Below are 27,840 nucleotides of genomic sequence, written 5' to 3'. Positions count from 1 at the left end.
AGGTATTGGAGTGGCCAGCACAAAGCCCTGACTTCAACCCTATAGAAAATTTGTGGGCAGAACTGAAAAAGTGTGTGCGAGCAAGGAGGCCTACGAACCTGACTCAGTTACACCAGCTCTGTCAGGAGGAATTTATTGTGGGAAGCTTGTGGAAGGCTACCCAAAACGTTTGACCCAAGTTCAACAATTTAAAGGCAATGGTACCAAATACTAATTGAGTGTATGTAAACTTCTGACCCACTGGGAATGTGATGAAAGAAATAAAAGCTGAAATAAATCATTATTTATACTATTATTCTGACATTTCACATTCTTAAAATAAAGTGGTGATCCTAACTGACCTAAGACAGGGATTTTTTACTAGGATTAAATGTCAGGAATTGTGAAACTGAGTTTTTAAATGTATTTGGCTAAGGTGTATGTAAACTTCTGACTTCAACTGTAGCTTTTGTGGTCATTACTCTGTGTGAAACCGTGCTCTGTCTCCCCCTGCAGGCGATCCTGAAGCGCAGCCTGAAGCCCACATGTTCCATCCTGCCCTTGATGAGGAGAGGCCATGCCAACAACCTGGAGTTCTTCCTCTCTCACATCGGCAAGGTCTACATGAACGGGTCCGTACCTGCTGCTGACATGCCATGCCTCTGATGTCATCATTATGCAACTGATGCTATTCTATTGTCAACCTAATTCAGCTATCTGGTGTTGTTGTTTTAATAAAGACACCAGCTATGTCCCAYTACTGCAAGATGGCCTTCTGACCTTGCTTTGACATCATTTTACTCTCATAAACTCTGATGGTCCATAGTACAAGCCAAAACATGCATGTAAAATGTTTAGTTTTGAGTCCTAGAAAGCTATACTTGGGTCAGATGTCTAAATACCAAGCATCTCTCCTTTGTGTCCAGGATCAACGTGGACAGTAAGCAGCTGTACCCGCCCGTGGAGTACCCGGTGCCCGRGGGCACCCCTCTGATCTCCCCCCTGGTGCAGTGGGACCACACCCAGACCTGGGACGTACCCAAGGCTGAGGACTTCCCTGCTGGTTCTGGAGGATCCACCTCGGCTACCATCTATAACATTGGTGAGAGACATGCATACACCGACACAGAATACACACTTACAAACTTGTACGTACACACACACACACACACACACACACTCTATCAGACAATAACAGAGTTGATCTCCTCTCCCCCTAGACATGAACCCAGAGTCCCCAGACTACTATATGATTGGCCACTGCATCGATGGGCGTGTCTTGTACCCGGCCACGGGTTATCTGGTGCTAGCCTGGAGGACCCTGGTAAGGAGCCTGGGAGTTGTCATGGAAACCACTCCTGTCACCTTCGAGGACGTCACCATCCACAGGGCCACCATCTTACCCAAGACTGGTGAGAGAGGGATGGAGAAGGGATGGATGAAGGCAGGGGAGGAGTTCAATCACTGGTTGTCTGTTTGGGTTGTCAATCTTTTGCTGTGGTTCGTTTCTGACCTTACAATCGGTTCGCTCCCGGCCGCTTCCCTCCTCTCTCTCTCCCATGGCTCCATGGGGTCGCGGGCACGTCCTGCGGTCTGCGCCCGAGAGGGATTGCTCTGCGTGCGTTTATGACATCTCCTCTCCCCCCACATTGCCTTTCGCCTACCCGGCTGGCTCTTCTCTCATTCGCCCCTGGGGCGCGGGGGAGGGACGTTTGCTCTCCTCTCTCTTCCCCCCCACGCTCTCTCCTCCCCCACGCGTGAACCCATACTAGATTACCCCTCTCCGTCCTTCCTCACTGACCATATGCGGCGTTGGTCATATGGTCCCCGAGGTGTTGATTGGAAAATATAGTTTAAAACAACCCGCAATAAAGAGTCTATTTTGTTTTTATGCTTAATTCAAAATTTCTGAAAGCCCTCTAACAATCGGAGGTAGTATAGAGTTCGAAGCTCTGTTAGTTGACATTTTATCTAGGCCTCAATGATTCATCATCTCTCCCCCCACGGCCCTCTCGTCTCCCCCAGTAGATTTACAGATGAATACTCTGCTCTCTCTCTCCGGACCAGATCCCTCTCTCTCCCCCACGCTCTCTCTCTCTCCCCCCCGCTCTTCTCTCTCCCCCCACGCTCTCCTCTCTCTCTCCCCGACGCTGCTCTCTCTCTCCCCCACGGCTCTCTCTCTCTCCCCCCACGCTCTCTCCCACGCGCTCTCTCGTCTCCCCACGCTGCTCCGTCCTCTCCCCCCCGCTTCGTATTCGTGCCCGCTTCGTAACCGCGTCAGTCTCTCTCCCGTCCCACGACTGACGTACTCTCGTCTCTCTCCCCCCGACGCTCCTCTATGCTCTCCCGCCCACGCTCTCTCTCTCTCACGCCCCACACTGGGCCTCTGCTCGCTCTCCCCCCCGACGCACTGTCTGTTCTCTTCTCTTTCTCCCTCTCCCTACAGGCTGGCTACTACTTCTCTACTCCCCACAAGCAAGTGCTGCCGCCCTTTCAAAAAATCTCTCCCCGCCCACTGCGTCTCGTCTCCCTAGTCAGCTCCAGCGCTCTACTCACCATTTCTCCGCCCCCGAGGCGTTTCCCTGACTGTGGAGGGAGATAAGTACTTAATCAATGTTCTGATATTTTCCTCCATTAACTTAATAACCTTTCAACAGCCTGGAGGTGATTTTGACTTGTGACAATTCTCCCACCCCCCGCACCCAATTCTTGCATGCATCTTCTCTCTACGTCCCCCTCCCCCTGCTCCTTTCTCTACTCTGATCCCACCACTTTGGCTGGGAATCCGCCTCGTTTCCCTCATCTCGCGTCTGAACTGTCCCCCCGGCCTATCTTTCTCTTCCTACTTCTACTTCCTCCGCCTCTCAGCATCTCCCATGTCTTGCCCCCTCATCACTTCTCCTGGCACCTCCATGTTAGGCGACCTCTCTCCCCCCGCGGCTGACGGAGCAAACCTCCTCTCTCTCTCCCCCCGGCTCTCGTCTCTCTCTGTCTCCGCCGAAAAAAACGTCCGGTGCGGGGGAGGGTCGACCCGGGCGCTTCTTCTCTCTCTCTCTCCCCCCCCAAACCAGCGCACTCTCTCTCTCTCCCCCCCCGCTGAGCCGGCCTTCACTCTTCTCCTCTTCCCCTAAACTGAGCCCCGCGGGTTGTGGCTTGCGTTTCTCTATCCCAGCGCATGCGGCTCTCTTCTCTTCTACTACCCCCACACCATGTACATACAATTGTTGCGCCGTCTCTCTCTCTCTCTCTCTCCCCCGACTGGGCTCCGCTCTTGCGTCCGAACCTATACTTGTATCCCCATTGCAAGCTCTCTCTCTCTCCCCTCCCCTCATCTCTCTCCCCCGCCTTCTCTCCTCTCTCACCCCCTCTCTTCGCTCTCATTCTCTCTCCTCCCCTCCTCTCTTCCCCCCTCCTCTCTGCTCTCTCTCTCTCCCCCGCGCTCTCTCCTCTCTCATATCTCTCTTCTCTGTCTTCTCTCTGTCAGGTTCAGGTTCCGTTGGGGCTGCGCTGCTCAGGGCCCGAGGCCACTCAGTCGGTTTGAGGTCTCTGAGAACGGCAACCTGGCTGTCAGCGGTATGTATACTCTCCTATAAGCATCCAAGATAAATGTTTGATATGTAAATCAGGATGGTTTCTACATTCTCTGTTACATGGTAATAACTAGTGTATACACAGAGTCACTATGAACTCTACATACACGCCTTCTCCATGGTCCTCCACACAGTCTCTCACCTTATCCCATGCTCCTCGCTGTCTGTGCAGGCAAGGTGAGCATTCTGGAGGACTCTGCTCTGGACTCATTTCGCTCTCAGATCGGTAAGCCTGTCGCCGGGGACGACAATGACCCCAAACTGCGCCTGACGGCCCATGACATCTACAAGGAACTCCGTCTCCGCGGTTACGACTACGGCAAGACCTTCCAGGGCATCCTGGAATCCAACAACGCAGGTGTGTGTCTGTCAGAGGAAAAGTTTACACTTTGTGAACCTCTTCATGAAGGTTTACTTCCTACTTTGTGGCTACTAAGATGGGTCGTTTGTTGTAGTAAGTACTAGAAGTTGTTTTCCTCAGTCATTGGATGATTCCCTCTGATCTTGCTCTATACCTGTCTGTGATTGGATGTAGGTGACAGTGGGAAGCTGCAGTGGACCGGTAACTGGGTGACCTTACTGGACACCATGCTGCAGATGATCGTGGTTGGCCTATCAGGACGCAGCCTTCGCCTGCCCACGCGGATCCGCTCTGTGTGTGTGGACCCCAACATCCACCAGGAGAGGGTCACTGACTATGCAGAGGGGAAGAAAGGTGTGTAAAAACACACACACACTCGACTCAATATTAAGTCTGTTTATTATTTCCTCTGACTGTTCCCTCTCCATCATCCAGCGGTGGACGTCCACGTCAGCCGTTGCCTTGACAACATTGTGGCGGGTGGAGTCCAGATCTGCGGCCTGCACGCCACGGTAGCGCCGCGTCGTCAGCAGCAACAGAGCCCTCCCACCCTGGAGGAATTTGTGTTCGTTCCCTACCTGGAGACAGAATGCCTGTCAGCCAATGACAAACTAGGAGACCAACTAAAGAACTGCAAAGGTAAGATGTCTACTTCCTGTTGCCTTTATCATCCCAACAGTGAGAAAATAATTTGACTTTCAGCCCCTACCTATACAGCCCTTACCTATACAGCCCTTACCTATACAGCCCTTACCTATACAGCCCTTACCTATACAGCCCTTACCTGTACAGCCCTTACCTGTACAGCCCTTACCTGTACAGCCCTTACCTGTACAGCCCCTACCTATAGCAGCCCGCTACGGTCATATGTCCTTACCTCTACAGCCCCACCTATACAGACGCCGAGCCTAACAGCCGCGCTTACCTATACAGCCCTTAACCTGTACAGATCCTATTACAGGCCTTACCTGTAACGAGAGACCTTACCTGGTACAGCCCTTACCTGTACGCCCCTAGCCTGTACAGCCCCTACCTGGTACCCGCCCTTCCTGGTACCACGCGCCCCTAGACTATGACAGCCCTTCAACACTGTCACAGACCGCTTACCCTGGTTAGCAGCTCTTACCTGTACACGCTTACCTGTACAACCCACTGGCAGTCCCTTACCGTGTTACAGCCGCCTACCTTGTACAGCCCTTACCTGTACAGCCCTTACCTATACAGCCCTTACCTATACAGCCCTTACCTGTACAGCCCTTACGCTTACAGCCCCTTACCTGTACCAAGCCTTACCTATACAGCCCTTACCTATACAGCCCTACCTATACAGCCCCTACCTATACAGCCCCTACCTATACAGCCCTACCTATACAGCCTTACCTGTACAGCCCTACCTGTAAGCCCTTACCTGTACAGCCCTTAACCTATACAGCCCCTACCTGTGCTACTGTCCCCTACCTGTACAGCCCCTACCTGTACAGCCCGCTACCTATACAGCCCTACCTATAAACAAGCCCCACCCCCACCCCCCCCCTAACATAACTAAGCAGCCCTACCTATACGAGCCCTACCTATACAGCCCGCTACCTATACAGCCCTTACCTATAACAGCCCTTTACCTATTACAGCCCTTTCAACCTTGTACGTTAGTTGTAAGCCCTTGACAGCACTAACCATGTCGCCCTTACCTTACAGCCCTTACCGTCAAACAGCCCCTACTGTACGAGCCCTTACCTGTACAGCCCTACCATACTACAGCCCCTAGCCGTGTACAGAGCCGCCTTGACTGTACAGCCACCATTACCGTATACAAAGTTAAATATAAAAAATAATCACAAAGGGTTAAATACTGTCAATCTAAATGGATTCATTTTTAAAATACATGTTCTGTGTTTCATGCATCTCTCCAGGTCTGATCCACCAGCTGCAGAAGAAGCTGGCTCCTCAGGGCGTCAAGCTCTCCATCCCTGGTCTAGAGGGGGTGTCTGGCCCTGCTGTACCCAGCCCAGAGCCCTCTGAGCCTGGCTTGCTGCGGCTGCTGTCCCTGCTGTGCGGTCTGGAGCTGAACGGTAACCTGCGGTCAGAGCTGGAGCAGACTGTTGAGAAGGAGAGGGGTTGTCTCCTCCAGGACTCCCTGCTACATGGCCTGCTGGACYGCCCAGCCCTCAGACACTGCCTGGACACAGCCCTGGAGAACACTACCCCCGGGAAGATCACAGTCCTGGAGGTGAGCTAGACTTGTGATACTTCCAAAGCCTTTGTCTGGGGACGCGATAAAGAGATTTAACAAGAAGAAAGTGACAAAGCAAACCTATTTGAATGAATCTTTAGTACTTCTCCTAGACCATCAGACTCTCCTCTCTAACCCGGCTCTGTCTCTCCCCCTCAGGCTCTCTCCAGCGACGGTCGTCTCTTCTCCCGCGTTGTGCCCCTCCTCAACATTCAGCCCATGCTCCGCCTTGACTATGTCGCCACGGCAATGACCCTCGACCTCCTGACCCCCCATCAGACCACCCTGGATGCCCTGGGAGTCACAGCGGCGCAGTGGGACCCCCACCAGGGCCCCGTGCCCGGGGGTGCAGTCGGAGGGGCTGACCTGGTGGTGTGTAACCACGCCTGGGGGCCCCTGGGGGCCAGGGCAGAGGTGGTGGTGGAGAACCTGGCCTCTGGTGCCAAAGAAGGGGGCTTTGTGATGCTCCACACCCTACTGAAGGGAGAGACGCTGGCGGAGACGGTGGCCTTCCTCACCTCCAAGGACAGCAAGGCCAACCATCAGAGACTGTTCTCGCAGGTCAGTCACACTGCAGTGGACAACAGAAGCCCAGAACTATTCTTAGCCCTTAGCTACTCTTCAAGTATTATAGCAGGGCTCTATCAGCTTCAGGCAGTATTTAGTGACGATCCATAAACTGACCATACATACATACAGTCTCATCTGTGACCGTTCTCTCAGTGATGACCTGTTATGATGTCTAATCCTGCAGCTGTTGTCCTCCTCCTATTCTCTAGGCTGAGTGGGAGAAGGTGTTCTCTGATGCGTCTCTCAAATTGGTGGCTGTTAGGAAGTCCGTCTATGGCTCTGCCCTATTCCTGTGTCGCCGTCGGTTACCCAGCAAACAGCCCATCTTCCTGCCTGTGGACAGCATGGACTACCAGTGGGTGGACACACTCAAGGTGAGGGAAACGTGTGGCTCTGTGTCTGTGTTAATGCCTTTTTAAGTGCTTATAAGCCTTTATAACTGCCACCCCCCACCCCCCCCAGGCGACGCTGGCTGAGCCCTCGGACTCTCCGGTCTGGCTGACTGCTACCCAGACCCACTCTGGGGTGGTGGGCATGGTCAACTGTCTACGCCAGGAGCCTGGTGGCAACCGCATACGGTGAGATAAAGCCTGGTTTGAAACAAGCCCTCGCCCCTTCCCCTAGACTGATACTCTGAAAGGATTGAATTGGTATTAAAAGCACAGATGTTTATATATTAGAAAGGTCGAAGCTTGGCTGTGAATCACAGAATAAAGCTGTACCCCTCTCACTCTGTCTCTGTCTCTCTCTCTCTGTCTCTCTCTCTCTCTCTGTCTCTCTCTCTGTCTCTCTCTCTCTGTCTCTCTCTCTGTCTCTCTCTCTGTCTCTCTCTCTGTCTCTGTCTCTGTCTCTGTCTCTCTGTCTCTCTCTGTCTCTGTCTCTCTGTCTCTCTCTCTCTCCCCACAGGTGTGCATTTGTGTCCAACCTGTGTGAGTCCACTGTGGCGCCCACCCTGCAGCCTACCCATAGTTCCATGAGGTCTGTGCTGGAGGGAGACCTGTGTATGAACGTGTTCAGGGATGGACACTGGGGAATGTTCAGACACCAGCTCATCTCTCAGGGTACGACAACCACGCTGCCATCTCCCTTCTCTCTTGCTCTAGCAAGATCTCAAAAGTTGCACCCGTTGAGATATCTTGAGAGAGAATTGACACATTCAGTCATTGCATAGGAGCTTGATGCTATAACTTTTCCCTAATGATAAATACTGGAACAGTTGATGTCAGACTAGCCCTAGGCTCAAGAATACCAATACCAATCTTAACATCTCTCAGATCTGAGTGAGGAGTTGACAGAGCAGGCGTACGTTAACGTGTTGACCCGGGGTGACCTCTCCTCCCTGCGTTGGATCGCCTCGCCCCTCCGTCATTTTGTGGCGAGCAGCCCCCACGTGCAGCTGTGTCGCGTCTACTACAGCGCCCTCAACTTCAGAGACATCATGCTGGCCACCGGGAAGCTGCCACCGGACGCCATCCCAGGTACACACATCACTTTGGAGACAAACGCACAGACAGATTTACTCACACATACACACACACCCGCAACAACCTGAGTACCCTCTCCTCTCCCTCTGTAGGTGACCTGGCCCTGCAGCAGTGCATGTTGGGTATGGAGTTCTCAGGTCGTGACCCTAGCGGTAGGCGTGTGATGGGGCTGTTACCTGCTAAAGGCCTGGCCACCTGCGTCGACGCTGACACACGCTTCCTCTGGGATGTCCCAGACAGCTGGTGAGGCACTGGGATGATCCCAAATGACACCCTATTCCCTATGCAGTGCACTTGAGTAGGAGTGGCAGGTAGCCTAGTGGTTAGAGCGTTGGGCCAGCAACCGAAAGGTTGTTAGATCGAATCCCCGAGCTGGCAAGGTAAGAAATCTATCGTTCTGCCCCTGAACAAGGCAGTTAACCCACTGTTCCTAGGTGTCATTGTAAATAAGAATTTGTTCTTAACTGACTTGCCTAGTTAAATAAAGGAGCATTTTAAATCATAATAAATAAGAGGGGGGAACCTAATCCTAGATCAACCCTCCTATAATTTGGGAATACAGAGCCATATAAAATCTGTGATTGTCTGGGAACGGACTACCTATTTACTGGTGATGTCTAGCCTTATGACTAAGTTATGGTTAGTAACTTAAGGTTTCTRTCTCTCTAGGACCCTGGAGCAGGCCGCGTCGGTGCCAGTGGTCTATGCTACAGCCTACTACTCGCTGGTGGTGCGAGGCAGGCTCCGCCCAGGCGAGAGTGTTCTCATCCACTCAGGGTCAGGGGGCGTTGGCCAGGCTGCCATCGCCATCGCACTCAGTCAGCGCTGTAGGGTTTTCACTACTGTTGGTGAGTACCAGAGACCACACACATCAGTCCAGCGCTGTAGGGTTTTCACTACTGTTGTGAGTACCAGAGACCACAACCACTCAGTCAGCGCTGTAGGGTTTTCACTACTGTTGGTGAGTACCAGAGACCACACACACTCAGTCAGCGCTGTAGGGTTTTCACTACTGTTGGTGAGTACCAGAGACCACACACACTCAGTCAGCGCTGTAGGGTTTTACTACTGTTGGTGAGTACCAGAGACCAACACACACTCAGTCAGCGCTGTAGGGTTTTCACTACTGTTGGTGAGTACCAGAGACCACACAACACTCAGTCAGCGCTGTAGGGTTTTCACTACTGTTGGTTTGCGTACCAAACCACACACACTCAGTCAGCGCTGTAGGGTTTTCACTACTGTTGGTGAGTACCAGAGACGACCATACACACTCAGTCAGCGCTGTAGGGTTTTCACTACTGTTGGTGAGTACCAGAGACCACACACACTCAGCCTGTTAGTGTCAGGATTGTCAGTGCATTTAGCCATAGATGTGTGTCTGTAACCTGTGTTTGTGTTCTGTCTCAGGTTCAGCAGAGAAGCGTGCCTACCTACAGGAGCGTTTCCCCCAGCTCACCGCTGAGTCCTTCGGCAACTCTAGAGACGCCACCTTCGAACAGCACGTCCTGCTACACACACAGGGAAAAGGTCAGACACACTTTAAATATCAGCTCCTGTCCAAACTTGCCTCACACAAAACACCTCAACTATACACACCCAACTATCAAAATATGCAGTCATACCTTGCACATGTTAAGCCATCAAATCCAGTCTCCCTTCCTCACAATCACTCATGCGCCATTTAGCAGACGCTTTTATCCAAAGTGACTTAGTTATGCGTGCATACGTTTTACATATGTGTGGCCCCAGCGGGAATTGAACCGACGACCCTTGGCGTTGCAAGCTCCATGCTCTGCCAACTGAGCCACAAAGGACCACTTAAATGTGGTCTTATTTATCCTGAATGTCTCTGTGTTTAGTGAACATGGTATTGTGTATCCTGGATGTCTGTGTGTTTAGTGAACATGGTATTGTGTATCCTGGATGTCTGTGTGTTTAGTGAACATGGTATTGTGTATCCTGGATGTCTGTGTGTTTAGTGAACATGGTATTGTGTATCCTGGATGTCTGTGTGTTTAGGAGTGAACATGGTGTTGAACTCCCTGGCTGAGGAGAAACTGCAGGCCAGTCTTCGCTGTCTGGCCCGACACGGACGCTTCCTGGAGATCGGCAAATACGACCTATCCAACAACTCCCCTCTGGGTCAGTGCACTGCAACTGCTCTCTCCATGGCAGCCATTTTGTCCCCGGCTCACTGTGCCACTGCAGCTGATCTTTCTGACATGCGTTCCTGTTTCCCTCAGGAATGGCTCTCTTCCTGAAGAACGTGGCGTTCCACGGAATCCTACTGGACGCCCTGTTTGAGGAGGGGAACAGGGAGTGGGAGGAGGTGTCCCAGCTGCTGAAGGAAGGCATTGTGGGAGGTGTAGTCAAGCCCCTGAGGACTACAGTGTTTGAGAGAGACCAGGTGGAGGAGGCCTTCAGATACATGGCCCAGGGAAAACACATCGGCAAAGTCCAGCTGCAGGTCAGTGACTGAACCATTTCTACTCTTTCCTTAGCTGCTTTTTCTCCCTCACAAAAAAAGCTTTTTCCATTTCCTCACTTTGCTTTTTAAACATTTTCATCACTTGTTTTTTTCCCCTTTTTCCTCTCAACACTACTTTGCTTATTACAGACATATTACACTTTTATGATGCTGTTGTAACACAGTTATTTCTACTAATCAACTAATCACACTTATCACTGTTTTTAATTCTAGTCAAATATCTGTGTTGTATCTGATGTCTTTCTTTAGGTGCGTTCTGAGGAGATGGGTAATGGTACCCAGGCGGTGGGCTCGCCCCTCTCCCTCCCCGCCATCTGCCGTACCTTCTGCCCCGCCTCCCACTCTTACATCATCACCGGGGGACTGGGTGGCTTCGGGCTGGAGCTCGCCCATTGGCTGACYGAGAGGGGCGCCCGCAAACTGGTGCTCACCTCCAGATCGGGCATCCGCAACGGTAAGAGAGAGACAATAACTTTTACAGCTACTCTTCCATGTGTGTTGTTCTGTAAAGCCAAGCCATTGTGCTAGGCAACTTATTTTACAATGACGGCCCACCAGAGAACAGTGGTTTAACTGCCTTGTTCAGTGGCAGAACAACAGATGTTTACCTTGTCAGCTCCGGGATTCAATCCAGCAACCTTTTGGTTACTGGCCCAACGCTCTAACCACTAGGCTAACTGCCGCCCATTAGCTACATGCTGCTGATTTGTTAGTGACAGTTCAGTCACCTTTGTCATTGTTGTTGTGGTTCATGTTGCTAGGTTACCAGGCCAAGCGTGTGCGTGAGTGGCAGGGGATGGGCGTGCAGGTGCTGGTGTCCACCAGTGACGTCAGCACCCAGGAGGGGGCAGAGCAACTCATTAACGAGGCCTGCAGGTTGGGGCCTGTGGGAGGAGTCTTTCACCTTGCCATGGTAACGACCCCCTGCACACTGTTCTCACCTGTCTTAACCTGTCTCCTTCACCTGTCCCTGTTTCACCAGTCTTAACATCTCTCTCTCTAACCTGTCTGTCTCTCTCCTGTCTGTGTGTGTACCAGGTGTTGAAGGATGGTATGCTAGAGAATCTGACTCCTCAGCTGTTCCTGGATGTCAACAAACCCAAATACAACGGCACCCTCCACCTAGACAAGTGAGATGACATTCTCCAGCCTAATATAGTGTTATCCTCAACCTTGGCTCTGCCTCGCTTCCCTCGGAAGAGAGTCAAATTCGTTTGGTTTGAATTTAAGGTGAAATCCAAGACAATGGTTGAAAAACAAAAATAATAGATATTTTAGAGCAACAAATATTTGAGACTCAAAAACCCACATTATCAAATTTTGGAGACAAAATGAATGTCTCATATGGTTATTTTGTCTCCTCAGTGTGACCAGAAAGATGTGTCCAGACCTCAGTTACTTCGTAGCCTTCTCCTCTGTGAGCTGCGGCCGCGGCAACGCCGGCCAAAGTAACTATGGTTACGCCAACTCCGCCATGGAGCGCGTGTGTGAGCAGCGGCTCCACGACGGCCTGCCTGGATTGGCTGTCCAGTGGGGCGCCATTGGTGACGTGGGCGTTGTCCTGGAGACCATGGGCGGTAATGACGTGGTGGTGGGTGGGACTCTCCCGCAGCGCATCACTTCCTGTTTGGAGGTGCTGGACCGCTTCCTGTGCGAGCGGCGTCCGGTGATGTCGAGCTTCGTGCTGGCAGAGAGGAGCGTGGTGAAGAGCGAAGGAACAGGACAGAGAGACCTGGTGGAGGCTGTTGCTCATATACTGGGTAAGAGAGGTTCCATTCTGGTATTCCAGAAGTCATGCTTATTGCCATCTGATTTCGGGAATCTTCCAACTGGGATTTCTGAGAATTTTGGGAAAGTGGCCAGTATTTTTCATCCCTAATTTGGTATGTATTCATGATGTGTGTTTTATATGTAACTTCTCACCCTCCCTCCCTCTCTCAGGTGTACGTGATGTCAGCAGCCTGAACGCTGACGCCTCATTGGCTGATCTCGGTCTGGACTCTCTGATGGGCGTGGAAGTGCGTCAGACACTGGAGCGCGACTACGACATTGTCATGGCGATGAGGGAGATCCGACAGCTCACCATCAACAAGCTCAGAGAGCTGTCAAGCCAACCGGCAGGAACAGCAGGTGTGTGTGTGTGTGTGTGTGTGTGTGTGTGTGTGTGTGTGTGTGTGTGTTTCTTGGGCTCATGTCTCTCGCTCTCTTTCTCGCTCTCACTCTAGAGTCCCGTCAGTCTCCAGTGAAGAAGGGAGGTGTGCGTTCTCTGTTGGAGTCGGACCTCAGTTTGATGCTGGTCAACCCAGACAGCCCCACGGTCTCACGTCTCAACGAGGTGCAGAGTGTTGAGCGCCCGCTGTTCCTGGTCCACCCTATAGAGGGCTCCATCGCTGCCTTCCGAACGCTCACCGCCAAGCTCAGTGTTCCCTGCTACGGCCTGCAGTGCACTAAAGGTACACATGAAGACATACACACGCACGTGCGCACAAGTACAGTGCCTTGCAAAAGTATTCATTCCCTTGGTGTGTTTCCTATTTTCTTTCATTACAACCTGTAATTTAAATGGATTTTTATTTGGATTTCATGTAATGGACATACACAAAATAGTCCAATTTGGTGAAGTGAAATGAAAAAAATTACTTGTTTCAAAAAATGTAAAATGGAAAAGTGGTGTGTGCATATGTATTCACCCCCTTTGCTATAAAGCTCCTAAAATAAGATCTGGTGCAACCAATTACCTTCAGAAGTCACATAATTAGTTGGATTGCACACAGGTGGACTTTATTTAAGTGTCACATGATCTCAGTATATATACACATCTGTTCTGAAAGGCCCCAGAGTCTGCAACACCACTAAGCAATGGGCACCACCAAACAAGTGGCACTATGAAGACCAAGGAGCTCTCCAGACAGGTCAGGGACAAAGTTGTAGAGAAGTACACATCATTGTTGGGTTATAATTTTTTTTAAACTTTGAACATCCCACGGAGGACCATTTTTAAATCCATTATTAAAAAATGGAAGGAATATGGCACCACAATAGACCTGACAGAGAGGGCCACCCACCAAAACTCACGGACCATGCAAGGAGGCATTAATCAGAGGCGCAACAAAGAGAACCCTGAAGTAGCTACAAAAATCCACAGAGGAGATTGGAGTATCTGTTCATAGGACCGCTTTAAGCCGTACACTCCACAGCGCTGGGCTTTACGGAAGAGTGGCCAGAAACAAATAAGCAAACATGTTTGGTGTTTGCCAAAAGGCATGTGGAAGACTCCCCAAACATATTGAAGAAGGTACTCTGGTCAGATGAGACTAAAATTGAGCTTTTTGGCCATCAAGGAAAACGCTATGTCTGGCGCAATCCCAACACCTCTCATCACTCCGAGAACACCATCCCCACAGCAAAGCATGGTGGTGGCAGCATCATGCTGTGGGGATGTTTTTCATCGGCAGGGACGGGGAAACTGGTCAGAATTTAAGGAATGATGGATGGCACTAAATACAGGGACATTTGAGGGAAACCTGTTTCAATCTTCCAGAGATTTGAGACTGGGACGGAGGTTCACCTTCCAGCAGAACAATGACCCTAAGCATACTGCTAAAGCAACACTCGAGGGTTTAAGGGAAAACGTTTTAATGTCTTGGAATGGCCTAGTCAAAGCCCAGACCTCAATCTCATTGAGTGGTATGACTTAAAGATTGCTGTACAACAGCGGAACTTATCCAACTTGAAGGAGCTGGAGCAGTTTTGCTGTGAAGAATGGGCAAAAATCCCATTGGCTACATGTGCCAAGCTTAGAGACATACCCAAGAGACTTGCTGCTGTAATTGCTGCAAAAGATGTCTCAACTAAGTTTTGACTTGGGGGGGGGGGGGTGAATAGTTATGCACACTCAAGTTCTGTTTTTTTGTCTTATTTCTTCCATACTTTCGCAAGTCACTGTATACACAGTCACACACTCCCTCTCTCTCTCACGCTCTACCTCATACTGATACAGTTACCCCAACACCTCTCGGCTCTAAAGTTGTATACAATTAATCAAATGGCCACCCGGACTATTTACATTGCCTCCCCCTTTCTTTTTACACTGCTGCTACTCGCTGTTTATTATCTATGCATCGTGACTTCATCCCTACCTACATTTTACATATGATCTCGACTAACCTGTACCCCTCGCACACTGACTCGGTACTGGTACCCCCTGTATATAGCTCGTTATTGTTATTTTATTGTGTTAATATTACTAAATAAACTAAAAGAAAAAAAATCTTAACTCTATTTCTTGAACTGTATTGTTGGTTAAGGGTTTGTAAAGTAAGTATTTCACTGTAATGTCTGACCTGTTGTTTTCGGCGCTGGGACAAAAAAACTTTGATTTAACCTTGATCTAAATGACTCAAACCATCCATCTCTCTAGCTGCTCCTTTGGACAGTATCCAGTCTCTGGCTGCATACTATGTGGAGTGTATATCTCAGGTACGTAATATACTAACACAACTTTGTTTGTAATGTACATTTAGGTAAATTATAGATAATTAGTGATTTATAAATAACTGTCTCTGTTTTTTTGTGTAAAGGTGCAATCAGAGGGTCCGTACGGATCGCCGATACTCCTTTGGAGCCTGCGTGGCGTTTGAGATGTGTTCTCAGCTGCAGGCACAGGGTAGGACCGTAGAGTACCTCTTCCTTTTCGACGGATCACACTCCTACGTCGCCGCTTACACACAGGTGAGCACTTACGGACACGCGGGTAACACAGACGGACAGCGCGGTACACAGACGGACACGGTACACGGACAGGTACACAGACGGACACGCGGGTACACAGACGGACACGCGGGTACACAGACGGACACGCGGGTACACACATGGATAGACTCACACGCACACACACGCACACACACGCACACACACACGCACACACACACACGCACAACACACACGGATACACATACAGACACACACACACACGGATACACATACAGACACACATACAGACACACACGGATACACATACAGAACACACATACAGACCACATACACACACATGATACACACGCAGACACATAGCAGTCCACACAGACACATCGGTGATACATGTGTCTACATACTGACCCACAGTTGACATGTTAACAGGATGTACATGTATACAAAGGCCCTCAGGCACATTCATACTCAGTTACCTCAGTGAACTCTACTGCAACACTCCTAACCTCATGATGAACCACAGTGTAGAGTTAGACTACCAACATGAACACAGTGTAAAAAGATTAGAATACCAACATGAACCACAGTGTAGAGTTAGACTACCAACATGAACCACAGTGTAGAGTTAGACTACCAACATGAACCACAGTGTAGAGTTAGACTACCAACTGAACACAAGTGTAGAGTTAGAATACCAACATGAACCACAGTGTAGAGTTAGAATACCAACATGAACCACAGTGTAGAGTTAGAATACCAACATGAACCACAGTGTAGAGTTAGAACTCCAACATGAACCACAGTGTAGAGTTAGATACCAACATGAACCACAGTGTAGAGTTAGAATACCAACATGAAAACCATCAGTGTAGAGTTAGAATACCAACATGAACCACAGTGTAGAGTTAGAATACAACATGAACACAGTGTAGAGTTAGAATACCAACATGAACCACAGTGTAGAGTTAGAATACCAACATGAACCACAGTGTAGATTAGACTACCAACATGAACCACAGTGTAGAGTTAGACTAACCACATGAACACAGTGTAGAGTTAGACTACCAACATGAACCACAGTGTAGAGTTAGACTACCAAACATGAACAAGTGTGAGTGTAGACTCAACATGAACACGTGTAGAGTTATGTGGAGTTAGAATACCAACATTAGGTTTATTTCCTTTCAGAGCTACAAATCCAAGCTGACCCCTGGTAAAGAGTCAGAGGCAGAGACTGAAGCTATGTGTGCCTTCATCCAGCAGTTTACTGGCATCGAGTACAGCAAGGTACACTGTACCCCCTCTCTCCTCTCTGTGTACCTCCCCCTCTCTCTCTCTCTCTTTCTCTCTCTCTCTGTGTACCCCCCTCTCTCCTCTGTGTGACCTCCCCCCCTCTCTCTCCTCTCTCTCTCTCTCTCTCTCTCCCTCTCCTCTCTCTCTTTCTCTCTCTCTCTGTGTACCCTCCTCTCTCTCTTTCTTTCTCTCTCTCTCTCTGTGTACCCCCCCTCGTCTCTCTTCTTTCTCTCTTTCTTCTCTCTTGTGTACCCCCCCCCCTCTCTTTCTCTCTCTCTCTCTCTCTCTCTGTGTACCCCCCCTCTTTCGCTCTGTACCTCCCCTCGCTCTCGCTGTACCCCCCTTCTCTCAAATTCAATTTAAGGGCTTTTATTTTGCCCTTAACTTGCCAAAGCAAGTTAAATGGATAATACATGAAAGTTAAATAAATAATATAAAATTATCAGTAAACATTACATTCACATGTTCCAAAAGAATAAAGACATTTCAAATGTCAATATGTGCAAATGGTTAAAGAACAAAAGGGAAAATAAATTAACATAAAATGGGTTGTATTTTTCAATGGTGTTTGTTCTTCACTGGTTGCCCTTTTCTTGTGGCAACATGTCACACATCTTGCTGCTGTGATGGCACACTGTGGTATTTCACCCAATAGATTCATCAAAATTGGATTTGTTTTCAAATTCTTTGTGGGTCTGTGTAATCTGAGGGAAATATGTGTCTCTAATATTGTCATACATTTGGCAGGAGGTTAGGAAGTGCAGCTCAGTTTCCACCTCATTTTGTGGGCAGTGTGCACATAGCCTGTCTTCTCTTGAGAGCCAGGTCTGCCTACAGCGGCCTTTKTCAATAGCAAGGCTATAATCACTGAGTCTGTACATAGTCAAAGATTTTCTTAATTTTGGTCAGTCATATTCTGCCACTGTGTTATCTGTTTAGGGCCCAATAGCATTCTAGTTTGGTCTGTTTCTTTGTTAATTCTTTATAATGTATCAAGTAATTATCTTTTTGTTTTCTCATGATTTGGTTGGGTCTAATTGTGTTGCTGTGCTGGAGCTGTGGGGTCTGTTTGTGTTTGTGAACAGAGCCCCAGGACCAGCTTGCTTAAGGGACTCTTGTCCAGGTTCATCTCTCTATAGGGGATGGCTTTGTTATGGAAGGTTTGGGATTCACTTCCTTTTAGGTGGATGTAGAATTTATCATCTCTTTTCTGGATTTTGATTAGCTGGTTATCGGCCTGCATTATTTTGTGTTTTACATTGTTTTTACAAAATTCTGCATTCAGAGTCTCAATTTGGTGTCACATTTTATCATTATTTTTTATTCTTGGTTGGTGACCAGACCCCAAACCATAAAGGGCAATGGGTTCTATAACTGATTCAAGTATTTTTAGCCAGATCCTAATTGGTTTGTCAAATGTTATGTTCTTTTGATGGCGTAGAAGGCGCTTCTTGCCTTGTCTCTCAGATCGTTCACAGCTTTGTGGAAGTTACCTGTGGTGCTGATGTTTAGGCCGAGGTATGTGTATAGTTTGTGTGCTCTAGGGCAACGGTGTCTAGATGGATTTTGTGTTTGCGGTCCTGACAACTGGACCTTTTTTGGAACAATATAATGTTTTCCTGAGATTTACTGTCAGGAACCAGGTCTGACAGAATCTGTGCAGAAGATCTAGGTGCTGCTGTAGGCCCTCCTTGGTTGGGGACAGAAGTACCAGGTCATCAGCTAACAGTAGACATTTGACTTCAGATTCTAGTAGGGTGAGGCTGGGTGCTGCAGACTGTTCTAGTGCCCTCGCCAATTCGTTGATATATATGTTTACGAGGGCGGGGCTTAAGCTGCATCCCTGTCTCACCCCATGGCCCTGTGGAAAGAAATGTGACAATTTTAACCCCACACTTGTTTGTTTACATGGAGGAAAAACATACACCATTATAAAATCCAACACTGCTTTCCATCAATTTGTATACCAGACTCTCATGCCAAATTGAGTCAAGTTTTTTTTAAATCAACAAAGCCTTTGTTTCGGGTTGTTTGTTTGTCACTTAGGGTGTGCATGGTGAATAAGTGGTCTGTCGTCCGGGTAATTTGGTAAAAAGCCAATTTGATATTTGCTCAGTACATTGTTTTCACTGAGTAAATGTACAAGTCTGCTATTAATGATAACTCTTTCTCCTTATACCACCCACCCCCTCTCTGTCTAGTTGTTGGAGACCCTCCTCCCTCTGTCTGATCTGAAAGCCCGTGTCAACATGGCGGTGGACCTCATCACCTCCAGCCATAAGAACGTCAGTAAAGACTCCCTGCGATTCGCCGCCGCCTCATTCTACTACAAACTCAAGGCTGCCGACGGTTACGTCCCGGCAACCAAATACCATGGCAACGTCACCCTGCTCCGCGCCAAGGCCAGCAGCGACTACGGAGACAACCTGGGGGCCGACTACAAACTGAACGAGGTGATTGCACTTGCAACGCGCGCGCACACACACACACACACACACACACACACACACACACACACACACACACACACACACTACTATAATAACTGGTTTTGTTTCTCCCCAGGTGTGTGATGGTAAGGTGTCGGTTCACGTCATCGAGGGAGACCACCGCAGCTTCCTGGAAGGAGAGGGGGTTGAGTCTATCAGGAGCATCATCCACAGCTCATTGGCCGAGCCACGCATCAGTGCCCGAGAGGGTTAGACTAGTCCCGCACATTCCCAGCCCTCTCCCCCAATAGCATCAACTTCTCCTATCATCAAATCTAAACCCCATTGATCAATACATATAATGGACGCAATCCCCCACCAATTAAAGCTCGTCTCGTTGCCACAGGGTATGTTCCCATGGGAACAAAACGTGCTGTATGTTATGCTACCAATAAGGTCCTCTCTTTTTTATTTATTTTTTATCCTGTCTCTTTATCATGTTTGGAACGGTAGAATAAATGTCCATACTGATAATCCTGCTACAACTGGAAACACGCTGGCTCAACCCAATAGCTAGCCTAGCATGTGAGCCTGGCTGTGTTGCCAACTGACTAGTGACTAGATAACCTAGCTGCTGTGTTATGATACTGCTAAACGGTGTGTCGTTACCTTGATGATAAAGCTGTGTGGGTCGACCCTTTTATCTACTCACGGTGTGTATGTGTTTGTGTGTGTATTTGCATGTTTTATCTTATGCCAAACCCTAGCAGTGCCCTAATGATGCAGACATAGGTCTGTTCCACCTGGACGTTTTCTCCTGTCTCTTTCACATGTCTAACACCTGTTCAAGCTCTGTACCTGTTACCAAGTGTTACGTTGACATTGATACATGGTTGTCTGTGTTTGGGTAGGTTTTATTCTGTTTGTTTTGCATCAGGGTTTGTTTACCAGATTTGGTCAGAAGTGAAGTTTTGATCCCTATTTTAGTAGATTTTGATGTGTTTTGTTGCCTTGCAGAGATGGTGACTGTTGTAGGATTGTTACACTGGTCTACTTAAGGTAGGTTCACACAGTGACGTGCATAAGACTCCTCAACTTGAGAACTAAAGGTGTTACTGTCGCTACAAGGAAATGGATCAAGTGTTTGACTGATGCCGTATTTGATCACGTTAATGACTTTATTACCTATTCAGCTGTTTCCTAGACTCCATGTCTTCCCAGTTAAGAACTGAACCTTTGGAAAACAACAGTATTCTTCTGGGTTGAGATGTGTCTGTGTGTGTTTTCTTTCCTGTGTGAGTACARCTTTTTAAGAGGACTGATTAGATATCTACAGTTCACGTTTCTATGATGTCGGGTTCTTTGACAGAAAAAAAGTCATTTAATTTGCTGCTGTTTAAAAATGTATGATGTTCTATGTGACTACAATGGATTACTAAATTAACATTGTTGTCTTTTCCTTAAATGGGAAGACATTTCCCAACATTCCTGAAATATTGTTACACAAGACTCATTTTAAATATTTGAATATTACTGCTGTCAACATGCAATGCTTTAAAACTCGTTGGCACTTATTTGAAAGGAATTTGAGCAATAGTCCAGTATTTGGGTAGTGCCATACAAATGATGTCCTGCTAAACCTATGGTCGTGTTCACTAGGGCACAACGTAGCAAAATGCTTTGCAACTGAAGATGAGCGTTCATTTTTGGTGCCCACTGAACGTGACCAGATTTGACTGTCTCACTGAAAGAGTAGTAGTTTGTCCAAGCTTCCATTTTGTTTGTAATGTGGAATCATTGATCTGAAGAACGGGCCTTGTTGAGGAGTAGGTAGAATTGACCCCTAACCACTAGTCCAGAAACAGATATTTTACTGTCCTCCCGTTAGGACTGTTGGGAGGGTAATCTGATCCTATTGTAGATCTGTGGTTACGAGGCAACTTTATACCTCTATCTGTTTTTGACTCCCATGATCTTTGCTGTCCCCTAAAGGTCCTCTAAGATCTTGGGTCCAATCCCAGAATGCAACAGACTGACCTGACTTCTGAGACTTCTAATCAGGTCTATGAAGAGTCGGGTGACTGTAATTTGAACCCTGTGATTGGCTGCAGTAAAAAGGAGGAGGAAATTGACGATGTGCTTCTCTAGTTGTATTTATTGTATTAGTCCAAATAAAGAGGTATCACTAACATCCTGCCTCACTGTCTGTTCTATGTCAACTTAACAAGGACATTAGAGTTTTCAGCAAGTAGTGTATTCAGCATACTCAACTGATTTGAGGTTGGCATGGAATATAATGAGAGAACTTGTTATGCACCAAATACTTATTAGGGGTTACTTTATTGCCCTGTGCAAGTGAACTGGGCAAGTTCAGGCTGATCTGTGGTTGCCCCATTAGGCAGGTAACATTTTTCACTGAAAACAACCAGCCTGCAGCCTAATCTTTCTGGTTCTTCCCAATTGTCAGTCTTTCACTTAAACAAGTCATGACGTTTGTGTGTAAACAGCTTTTTTCACAAGTGTCTATAATCTTCGGGCATTCATGACATACTCCTGGCCTTTCAGGATACATCCCCACACATTCCTTATGCAATCAGATGTCGTGTGTCTCTAAATGGGTGTTCTTCCTTTGCTGGTCATGTGTTTGTGTCATATAGAAGTTACCACTAAAAAGTCACACAGCATTTGGCTATGAGGGCCATCACACAGCATTTGGCTATGAGGGCCATCACACAGCATTTGGCTATGAGGGCCATCACACAGCAGTGCAGCATCGCTTGGCTATGAGGGCCATCACACAGCATTTGGCTATTCAGCACAGGCCTATGGATCCACACAGCATTTGGCTATGAGGGGCATCACACAAGCATTTGGCTATGAGGGCCATCACACAGCATTGGCTATGAGGGGCCATCACACAGCATTTGGCTATTGAGGGCCATTCACCACAGCATTTGGCGTATGAGGCCATCACACTGAGGGCCATACTTGGCTATGAGGGCCATCACACAGCATTTGGCTATGAGGGCCATACACAGCATTTGGCTATGAGGCCATCACACAGCATTTGGCTATGAGGGCCATCACACAGCATTTGGCTATGAGGCATCACACAGCATTTGGCTATGAGGGCCATCACACAGCATTTGGCTATGAGGGCCATCACACAGCATTTGGCTATGAGGCCATCACACAGCATTTGGCTATGAGGGCCTTCACCACAGCATTTGGCTATGAGGCCATCACACAGCATTTGGCTATGAGGGCCACACAGCATTTGGCTATGAGGGCCATCCACACAGCATTTGGCTAGAGGGCCATCACACAGCATTCGGCTATGAGGGCCATCACACAGCATTTGGCTATGAGGGCCATCACACACGATTTGGCTATGAGGGCCATCACACAGCATTCGGCTATGAGGCGGCATCACACATCATTTGGCTATGAGGGCCATCACATAGCATTTGGCTATGAGGGCCATCACACAGCATTCGGCTATGAGGGCCATCACACAGCATTTGGCTATGAGGGCCATCTGCTACTACGTTCACTACAGGTCTGCTTCTGCCTTTAAAGTTAGTATGGACACGTGGACAGAGAGGTGTTTTGTGTGCGTGTTCCTTTGAGGTTGAGTACAGATGATGTGAGAGTGATAAGATGTATGCACACATGACTGTTAGTCACGTTGGTTAAAAGCATCTGCTAAATGGAATATTATTATGTATTATAAGAAACAAGACCACTGGATTGGCCTTTCAGTCCAACAGGGGGCTATCTAGTGCTCAGACACAAGGGATGCATCCCAAATGAAACCCTATTCTCTACATAGTGCACTACATTGACCAGAGCAGGGAATAGGGTGTCATTTGGGACGAAGGTAGGGCTGGGACACTCATAGAGGAGCAACAGATTGTTTTTCAGAAAAGGACCACCCTGTGAGGCAGACTGATTAAACCACAGCCTTGGATGTTCAAAGGCTGTTCTGATACAGAGGGAGAGATATACATCTAAATGCATATACACTCACTGTCCTCTCTCTGTTGGTGTTCATCATCTGACTAAAGCCAATGAACTGCTGTCTATCTGTCCTATCCTGTGACAGGTGGAATTTAAAATGAGACGTGTGTTAATCACCTCAAATTTCTTTCCCTGGAAATCAGAGGTTGAGAAGAAAAGGTTTGCAGAGGAGCACAGTAATTATTTCTATCCACGGCCACAAAGTTGAAGTGAGGACAAGTTTACAACAGGCCTGCATGTTAGGATTGGTCTTCCTCAATGATGATAAATGATAGATATTGATATTATGATGCTATCTGTGCTGGCTAGATGGATGCCTGGTGGTCTAGGACTAGGTAATGATGTTATACTGAATGGTTATTAGAGACTACAGCAGCAGAAGTCATCTCACAGAGGATCAGTCACAGATCCATCTCATTTCATCTCAATTTCTGTAACACACTATCTAGTCTCTCACTCTCTCTCTCTCTCTCTCTCTCTCTCTCTCTCTCTCTCTCTCTCTCTCTGTCTCTAACCTCTTTGCCCTCTTCTTGCTTTCTCAACTTCTCTCAGTCACTCTTTCTTCCTCTCTTTCTTTCTCTCTCTCTCACTCTCTTTCCTGTGTCAATTCATCTCACTTATTAAATTTGAGATCTTCAGCACAGGTCAATGAGCTAATGAGTATCTGGGGTTGAACCAGAGCAGACTGTTGGATGGCAGGCTTGTTCTATTCTCTCATGAACACCCCCCCCCATGCATCAACATTCCTTTGTTTTGAAAGGGCATATGCACTGATTGAATAAACGTTGTTTCCACGTCAGTTCAATTAAATTACGTTGAACAACGTAGAATAGACGTCGACGTCTGTGCCCAGTGGGTAGGTTGGTCTGATTCTCTTAATGGAGATTCATTAACAAAGGTGATCTTCAACTAAGACCCTGGCCTTTCCCCAGGCTTGTGCTCAATTTACAATTTCAGAATTTATGCTCAGCAAAAATATAAAAGCAACATGTAAAGTGCTGGTCCCATGTTTCATGAGGTGTAATACTCACAAAAAAACGTATTTCTCTAAAATTTTGTGCACACATTTGTTTACATCCCTGGTGTCATTTCTCCTTTGTTAAGGAGAGGTGTGGCATGTCAGGAAGCTGATTAAACAGTATGATCATTATATAGGTGCACCTTGCGCTGGGGACAATAACAGGCCACTCTAAAATTAGCGGGTTTGTCACACAACACAATACCACAGATGTCTCACGTTTTGGAGTGTGCAATTGGCATGATGACTGCAAAAATGTCCACCAGAGCTGTTGCCAGACATTTGAATGTTAAGGATCTGACCCTTTTTTCAATTTTCACCTAAAATGACATAACCAAATCTAACTGCCTGTAGCTCAGGACCTGAAGCAAGGATCTTTTTTAAATGTTTCCTTTATTTAACTAGGCAAGTCAGTTAAGAACAAATTCATATTTTCAATGATGGCCTAGGAACAGTGGGTTAACTGCCTTGCTCAGGGGCAGAACAATATATTTTTACCTTGTCAGCTCAGGGATTTGATCTTGCAACCTTTCGGTTACTAGTCCAGTGCTCTAACCACTAGGGTACCTGCCGCCCCAGGTAGCCTATTCTTGATACCATTTGAAAAGGAAACACTTTAAAGTTTGTGGAAATGTGAAATTAATGTAGGAGAATATAACACATTAGATCTGGTAAAAGATAATACAAAGACAAAAACATGGGTTTTCATTTTTTTTRRCCTCCATCATCTTTGAAATGCAAGAGAAAGACCATTATATGGCTTAGGACTCTAGGCGCAATTTAGATTTTAGCCACTAGATGGCAGCAACGTTTTAGACTGATCCAATTAACCATTGCATTACTGTTCAAAATGTATCAAGTTTGCCCAAATGTGCTGAATTGGTCAATTGATACATTTTCAAGTACATAACTATAGAGAACATACAAAAATGACATGGTAATAAAAGATTATAGTTTACACACTCCCAGGAATGTCGTAAATGATGGATAATTAGCTTCCCTACAGAAAAGACACTAACCTTCAGGATCGAGGGAAAGATGAAGGAGCAAAGTACAGAGAGATCCTCATTGAAAACCTGCTTCAGAGCACTCAGGTCCTCAGACTGGGGCAAAGTTTCACCTTCCAACAGGACAACGATCCCAAGCACACAGCCAAGACAATGCAGGAGTGGCTTTGGAACAAGTTTCTGAATGTCCTTGAGTAGCCCAGCCAGAACCCGAACTTGAACCCGATCGAACATCTCTGGAGATACCTGAAAATTGCTGTGCAGCAACGTTGCCAATCCAACCTGACAGAGCTTAAGAGGATCTACAGAGAAGAATGGGAGAAACTCCCCAAATACAGGTGTGCCAAGCTTGTAGCGTCATACCCAAGAAGACTTGAGGCTGTAATCGCTGCCAAAGGTGCTTCAACAAAGTACTGAGTAAAGGGTCTGAATACATAGGTAAATGTGATATTTCAGTTTTTTATTTTTAATACATTTGCAAAAATGTCTAAAAACCTGTTTTTTGCTTTGTCGTAATGCGGTATTGTGTGTAGATTGATGAGGGGAAAAAACGATTTAATACATTTTAGAATAAGTCTGTAAGCTAACAAAATGTGGAAAAAGTCAAGGGGTCTGAATATTTTCCGAAGGCACTGTACCGTATGTGTCAAAGTAATGAGAAGTTCATGTTTTATGTCTCAGTTGAAAATCTTTGGATTGGTTTGTTAATTAAATTCTACTTCCCGTCATAGAGATATGATGCCTTTAAAAAAAAGGTAGGGACGTGGATCAAAAAAGCAGTCAGTACCTGGTGTGACCATCATTTGCATCATCTCCTTTGCATAGAGTTGATCAGATCATCATCTCCTTTGCATAGAGTTGATCAGATCATCATCTCCTTTGCATAGAGTTGATCAGATCATCATCTCCTTTGCATAGAGTTGATCAGATCATCATCTCCTTTGCATAGAGTTGATTGTGGCCTGTGGAATGTTGTTCAATGGCTGTGCGAAGTTGCTGGATATTGGCAGGAACTGGAACACGATGTCGTACATGTCGATCCAGAGCATCCCAAACGTGCTCAATGGGTGACATGTCTGGTGAGGATGCAGGACGTGGAAGAACTGGGACATTTTCAGCTTCCAGGAATAGTGTACAGATCCTTGCGACATGGTGCTGAGCATTGTCATGCTGAAACATGAGGTGATGGTGGCTGATGAATGGCCAGACAATGGGCCTCAGGATCTTGTTGCGGTATTGCTGTACATTAAAATTGCCATCAATTAAGTAGTTGAACATGTTATTACTCCAACCTCATGAAAGTGACAAACTGACACGTTTCTGTTTTCATAAAAAACAACATTATATCGAAGGAGTGCCTTTGATTTGATGGCCTGCACATGCACAGCTCGACTCAAGATGACCGTTAGACCCGGTGACGTGTTTTCTACACCTGAGTTTTGCTAGCCAATGTCAAATCAAATCAAAAGTATTTAAAAGCCCTTCTTACATCAGCTGATATATCAGTGCTGTACAGAAACCCAGCCTAAAACCCCAAACAGCAAGCAATGCAGGTGTAAAAGCATTGTGGCTAGGAGAAACTCCCTAGAAAGGCCAAAACCTAGGAAGAAACCTAGAGAGGAACCAGGCTATGAGGAGTGGCCAGTCCTCTTCTGGCTGTGCCGGGTGGAGATTATAACAGAACATGGCCAAGATGTTCAAATGTTCATAGATGCCCGGCAGGGTCAAATAATAATAATCACAGTGGTTGTCGAGGGTGCAACAGGTCAGCACCTCAGGAGTAAATGTCAGTTGGCTTTTCATAGCTGATCATTCAGAGTATCTCTAACGCTCCTGCTGTCTCTAGAGAGTTGAAAACAGCAGCTCTGGGACAGGTAGCACATCCGGTGAACAGGTTATATCTGTTCCATAGCCGCAGACGGAACAGTTGAAACTGGAGCAGCAGCACAGCCAGGTGGACTGGGGACAGCAAGGAGTCATCAGGCCAGGTTGTCCTGCGGCATGGTCCTATCTCCATGACATTGCCTACAAGTGTAATTGGGGATTTCTATTAGAGAAGCAGTTTTTGCCTATCTTCATACTGTTCTGGCTTTGCTATAATATCGTTGGAACAACCTACCATCTCATTACATGTTTGCAGTGAGAAGTGGAAGATGGTTCTCGTAAATAAAGTGCCTTTGGAAAGTATTCAGACCCCTTGACTTTTCCCCCKAAAAAATTACGATACAGCCTTATTCTAAAACGGATTAAATAAATAAAAATATTTAATATACATACAATACCCCATAATGACAAAGTGAAAACCGGTTTGTAGAAATCTTTGCAAAACAAAATCAACATCAAAAATAAATACCTTATTTACATAAGTATTCAGACCCTTTGCTTTGAGACTCGAAATTGAGCTCAGGTGCATCCTCTTTCCATTGATCATCCATGAGATAGTTCTACAACTTGATTGGAGTCCACTTGTGGTAAATTCAATTGATTGGACATGATTTGGAAAGGCACACCCCTGTCTATATACGGTCCCACAGTTGACAGTGCATGTCAGAGTAAAAACCAAGCCATGAGGTCAAAGGAATTTCCCATAGAGCTCCAAGACAAGATTGTGTCGAGGCACAGATCTGAGGAAGGGTACCAAAACCTTTCTGCAGCATT

The 27,840-nt window shown here is 47.2% G+C and overlaps 1 protein-coding gene across 1 annotated transcript in view; it reads left to right on the top strand.

Moving 5' to 3' along the window:
- The window catches only part of LOC111978091 (fatty acid synthase-like), a 44,487-nt gene extending 23,159 nt beyond the window's left edge, over positions 1 to 21,328 (top strand). The window contains 30 exon segments of the mRNA XM_024007893.3: positions 496 to 611; positions 906 to 1,081; positions 1,200 to 1,434; positions 3,512 to 3,552; positions 3,742 to 3,927; positions 4,105 to 4,284; positions 4,366 to 4,569; positions 5,841 to 6,157; positions 6,320 to 6,721; positions 6,940 to 7,104; positions 7,193 to 7,308; positions 7,637 to 7,791; positions 8,005 to 8,208; positions 8,307 to 8,457; positions 8,884 to 9,062; positions 9,625 to 9,744; positions 10,237 to 10,359; positions 10,461 to 10,684; positions 10,955 to 11,159; positions 11,467 to 11,618; positions 11,744 to 11,835; positions 12,071 to 12,465; positions 12,647 to 12,835; positions 12,931 to 13,158; positions 15,126 to 15,184; positions 15,286 to 15,308; positions 15,310 to 15,436; positions 16,604 to 16,702; positions 18,910 to 19,161; positions 19,274 to 21,328. Of these exon segments, the coding sequence (XP_023863661.1) occupies positions 496 to 611; positions 906 to 1,081; positions 1,200 to 1,434; positions 3,512 to 3,552; positions 3,742 to 3,927; positions 4,105 to 4,284; positions 4,366 to 4,569; positions 5,841 to 6,157; positions 6,320 to 6,721; positions 6,940 to 7,104; positions 7,193 to 7,308; positions 7,637 to 7,791; positions 8,005 to 8,208; positions 8,307 to 8,457; positions 8,884 to 9,062; positions 9,625 to 9,744; positions 10,237 to 10,359; positions 10,461 to 10,684; positions 10,955 to 11,159; positions 11,467 to 11,618; positions 11,744 to 11,835; positions 12,071 to 12,465; positions 12,647 to 12,835; positions 12,931 to 13,158; positions 15,126 to 15,184; positions 15,286 to 15,308; positions 15,310 to 15,436; positions 16,604 to 16,702; positions 18,910 to 19,161; positions 19,274 to 19,411 (5,253 nt within the window). The 3' untranslated portion in view covers positions 19,412 to 21,328.
- The last annotated feature ends 6,512 nt before the right edge of the window (positions 21,329 to 27,840 follow it).

The sequence above is a fragment of the Salvelinus sp. IW2-2015 genome, linkage group LG18, assembly GCF_002910315.2.
Source record: "Salvelinus sp. IW2-2015 linkage group LG18, ASM291031v2, whole genome shotgun sequence".
NCBI lineage: Eukaryota > Metazoa > Chordata > Actinopteri > Salmoniformes > Salmonidae > Salvelinus > Salvelinus sp. IW2-2015.
The sequence above is the reverse complement of the archived record's forward strand: the minus strand, read 5'-3'. Positions and strand labels throughout refer to the sequence as shown.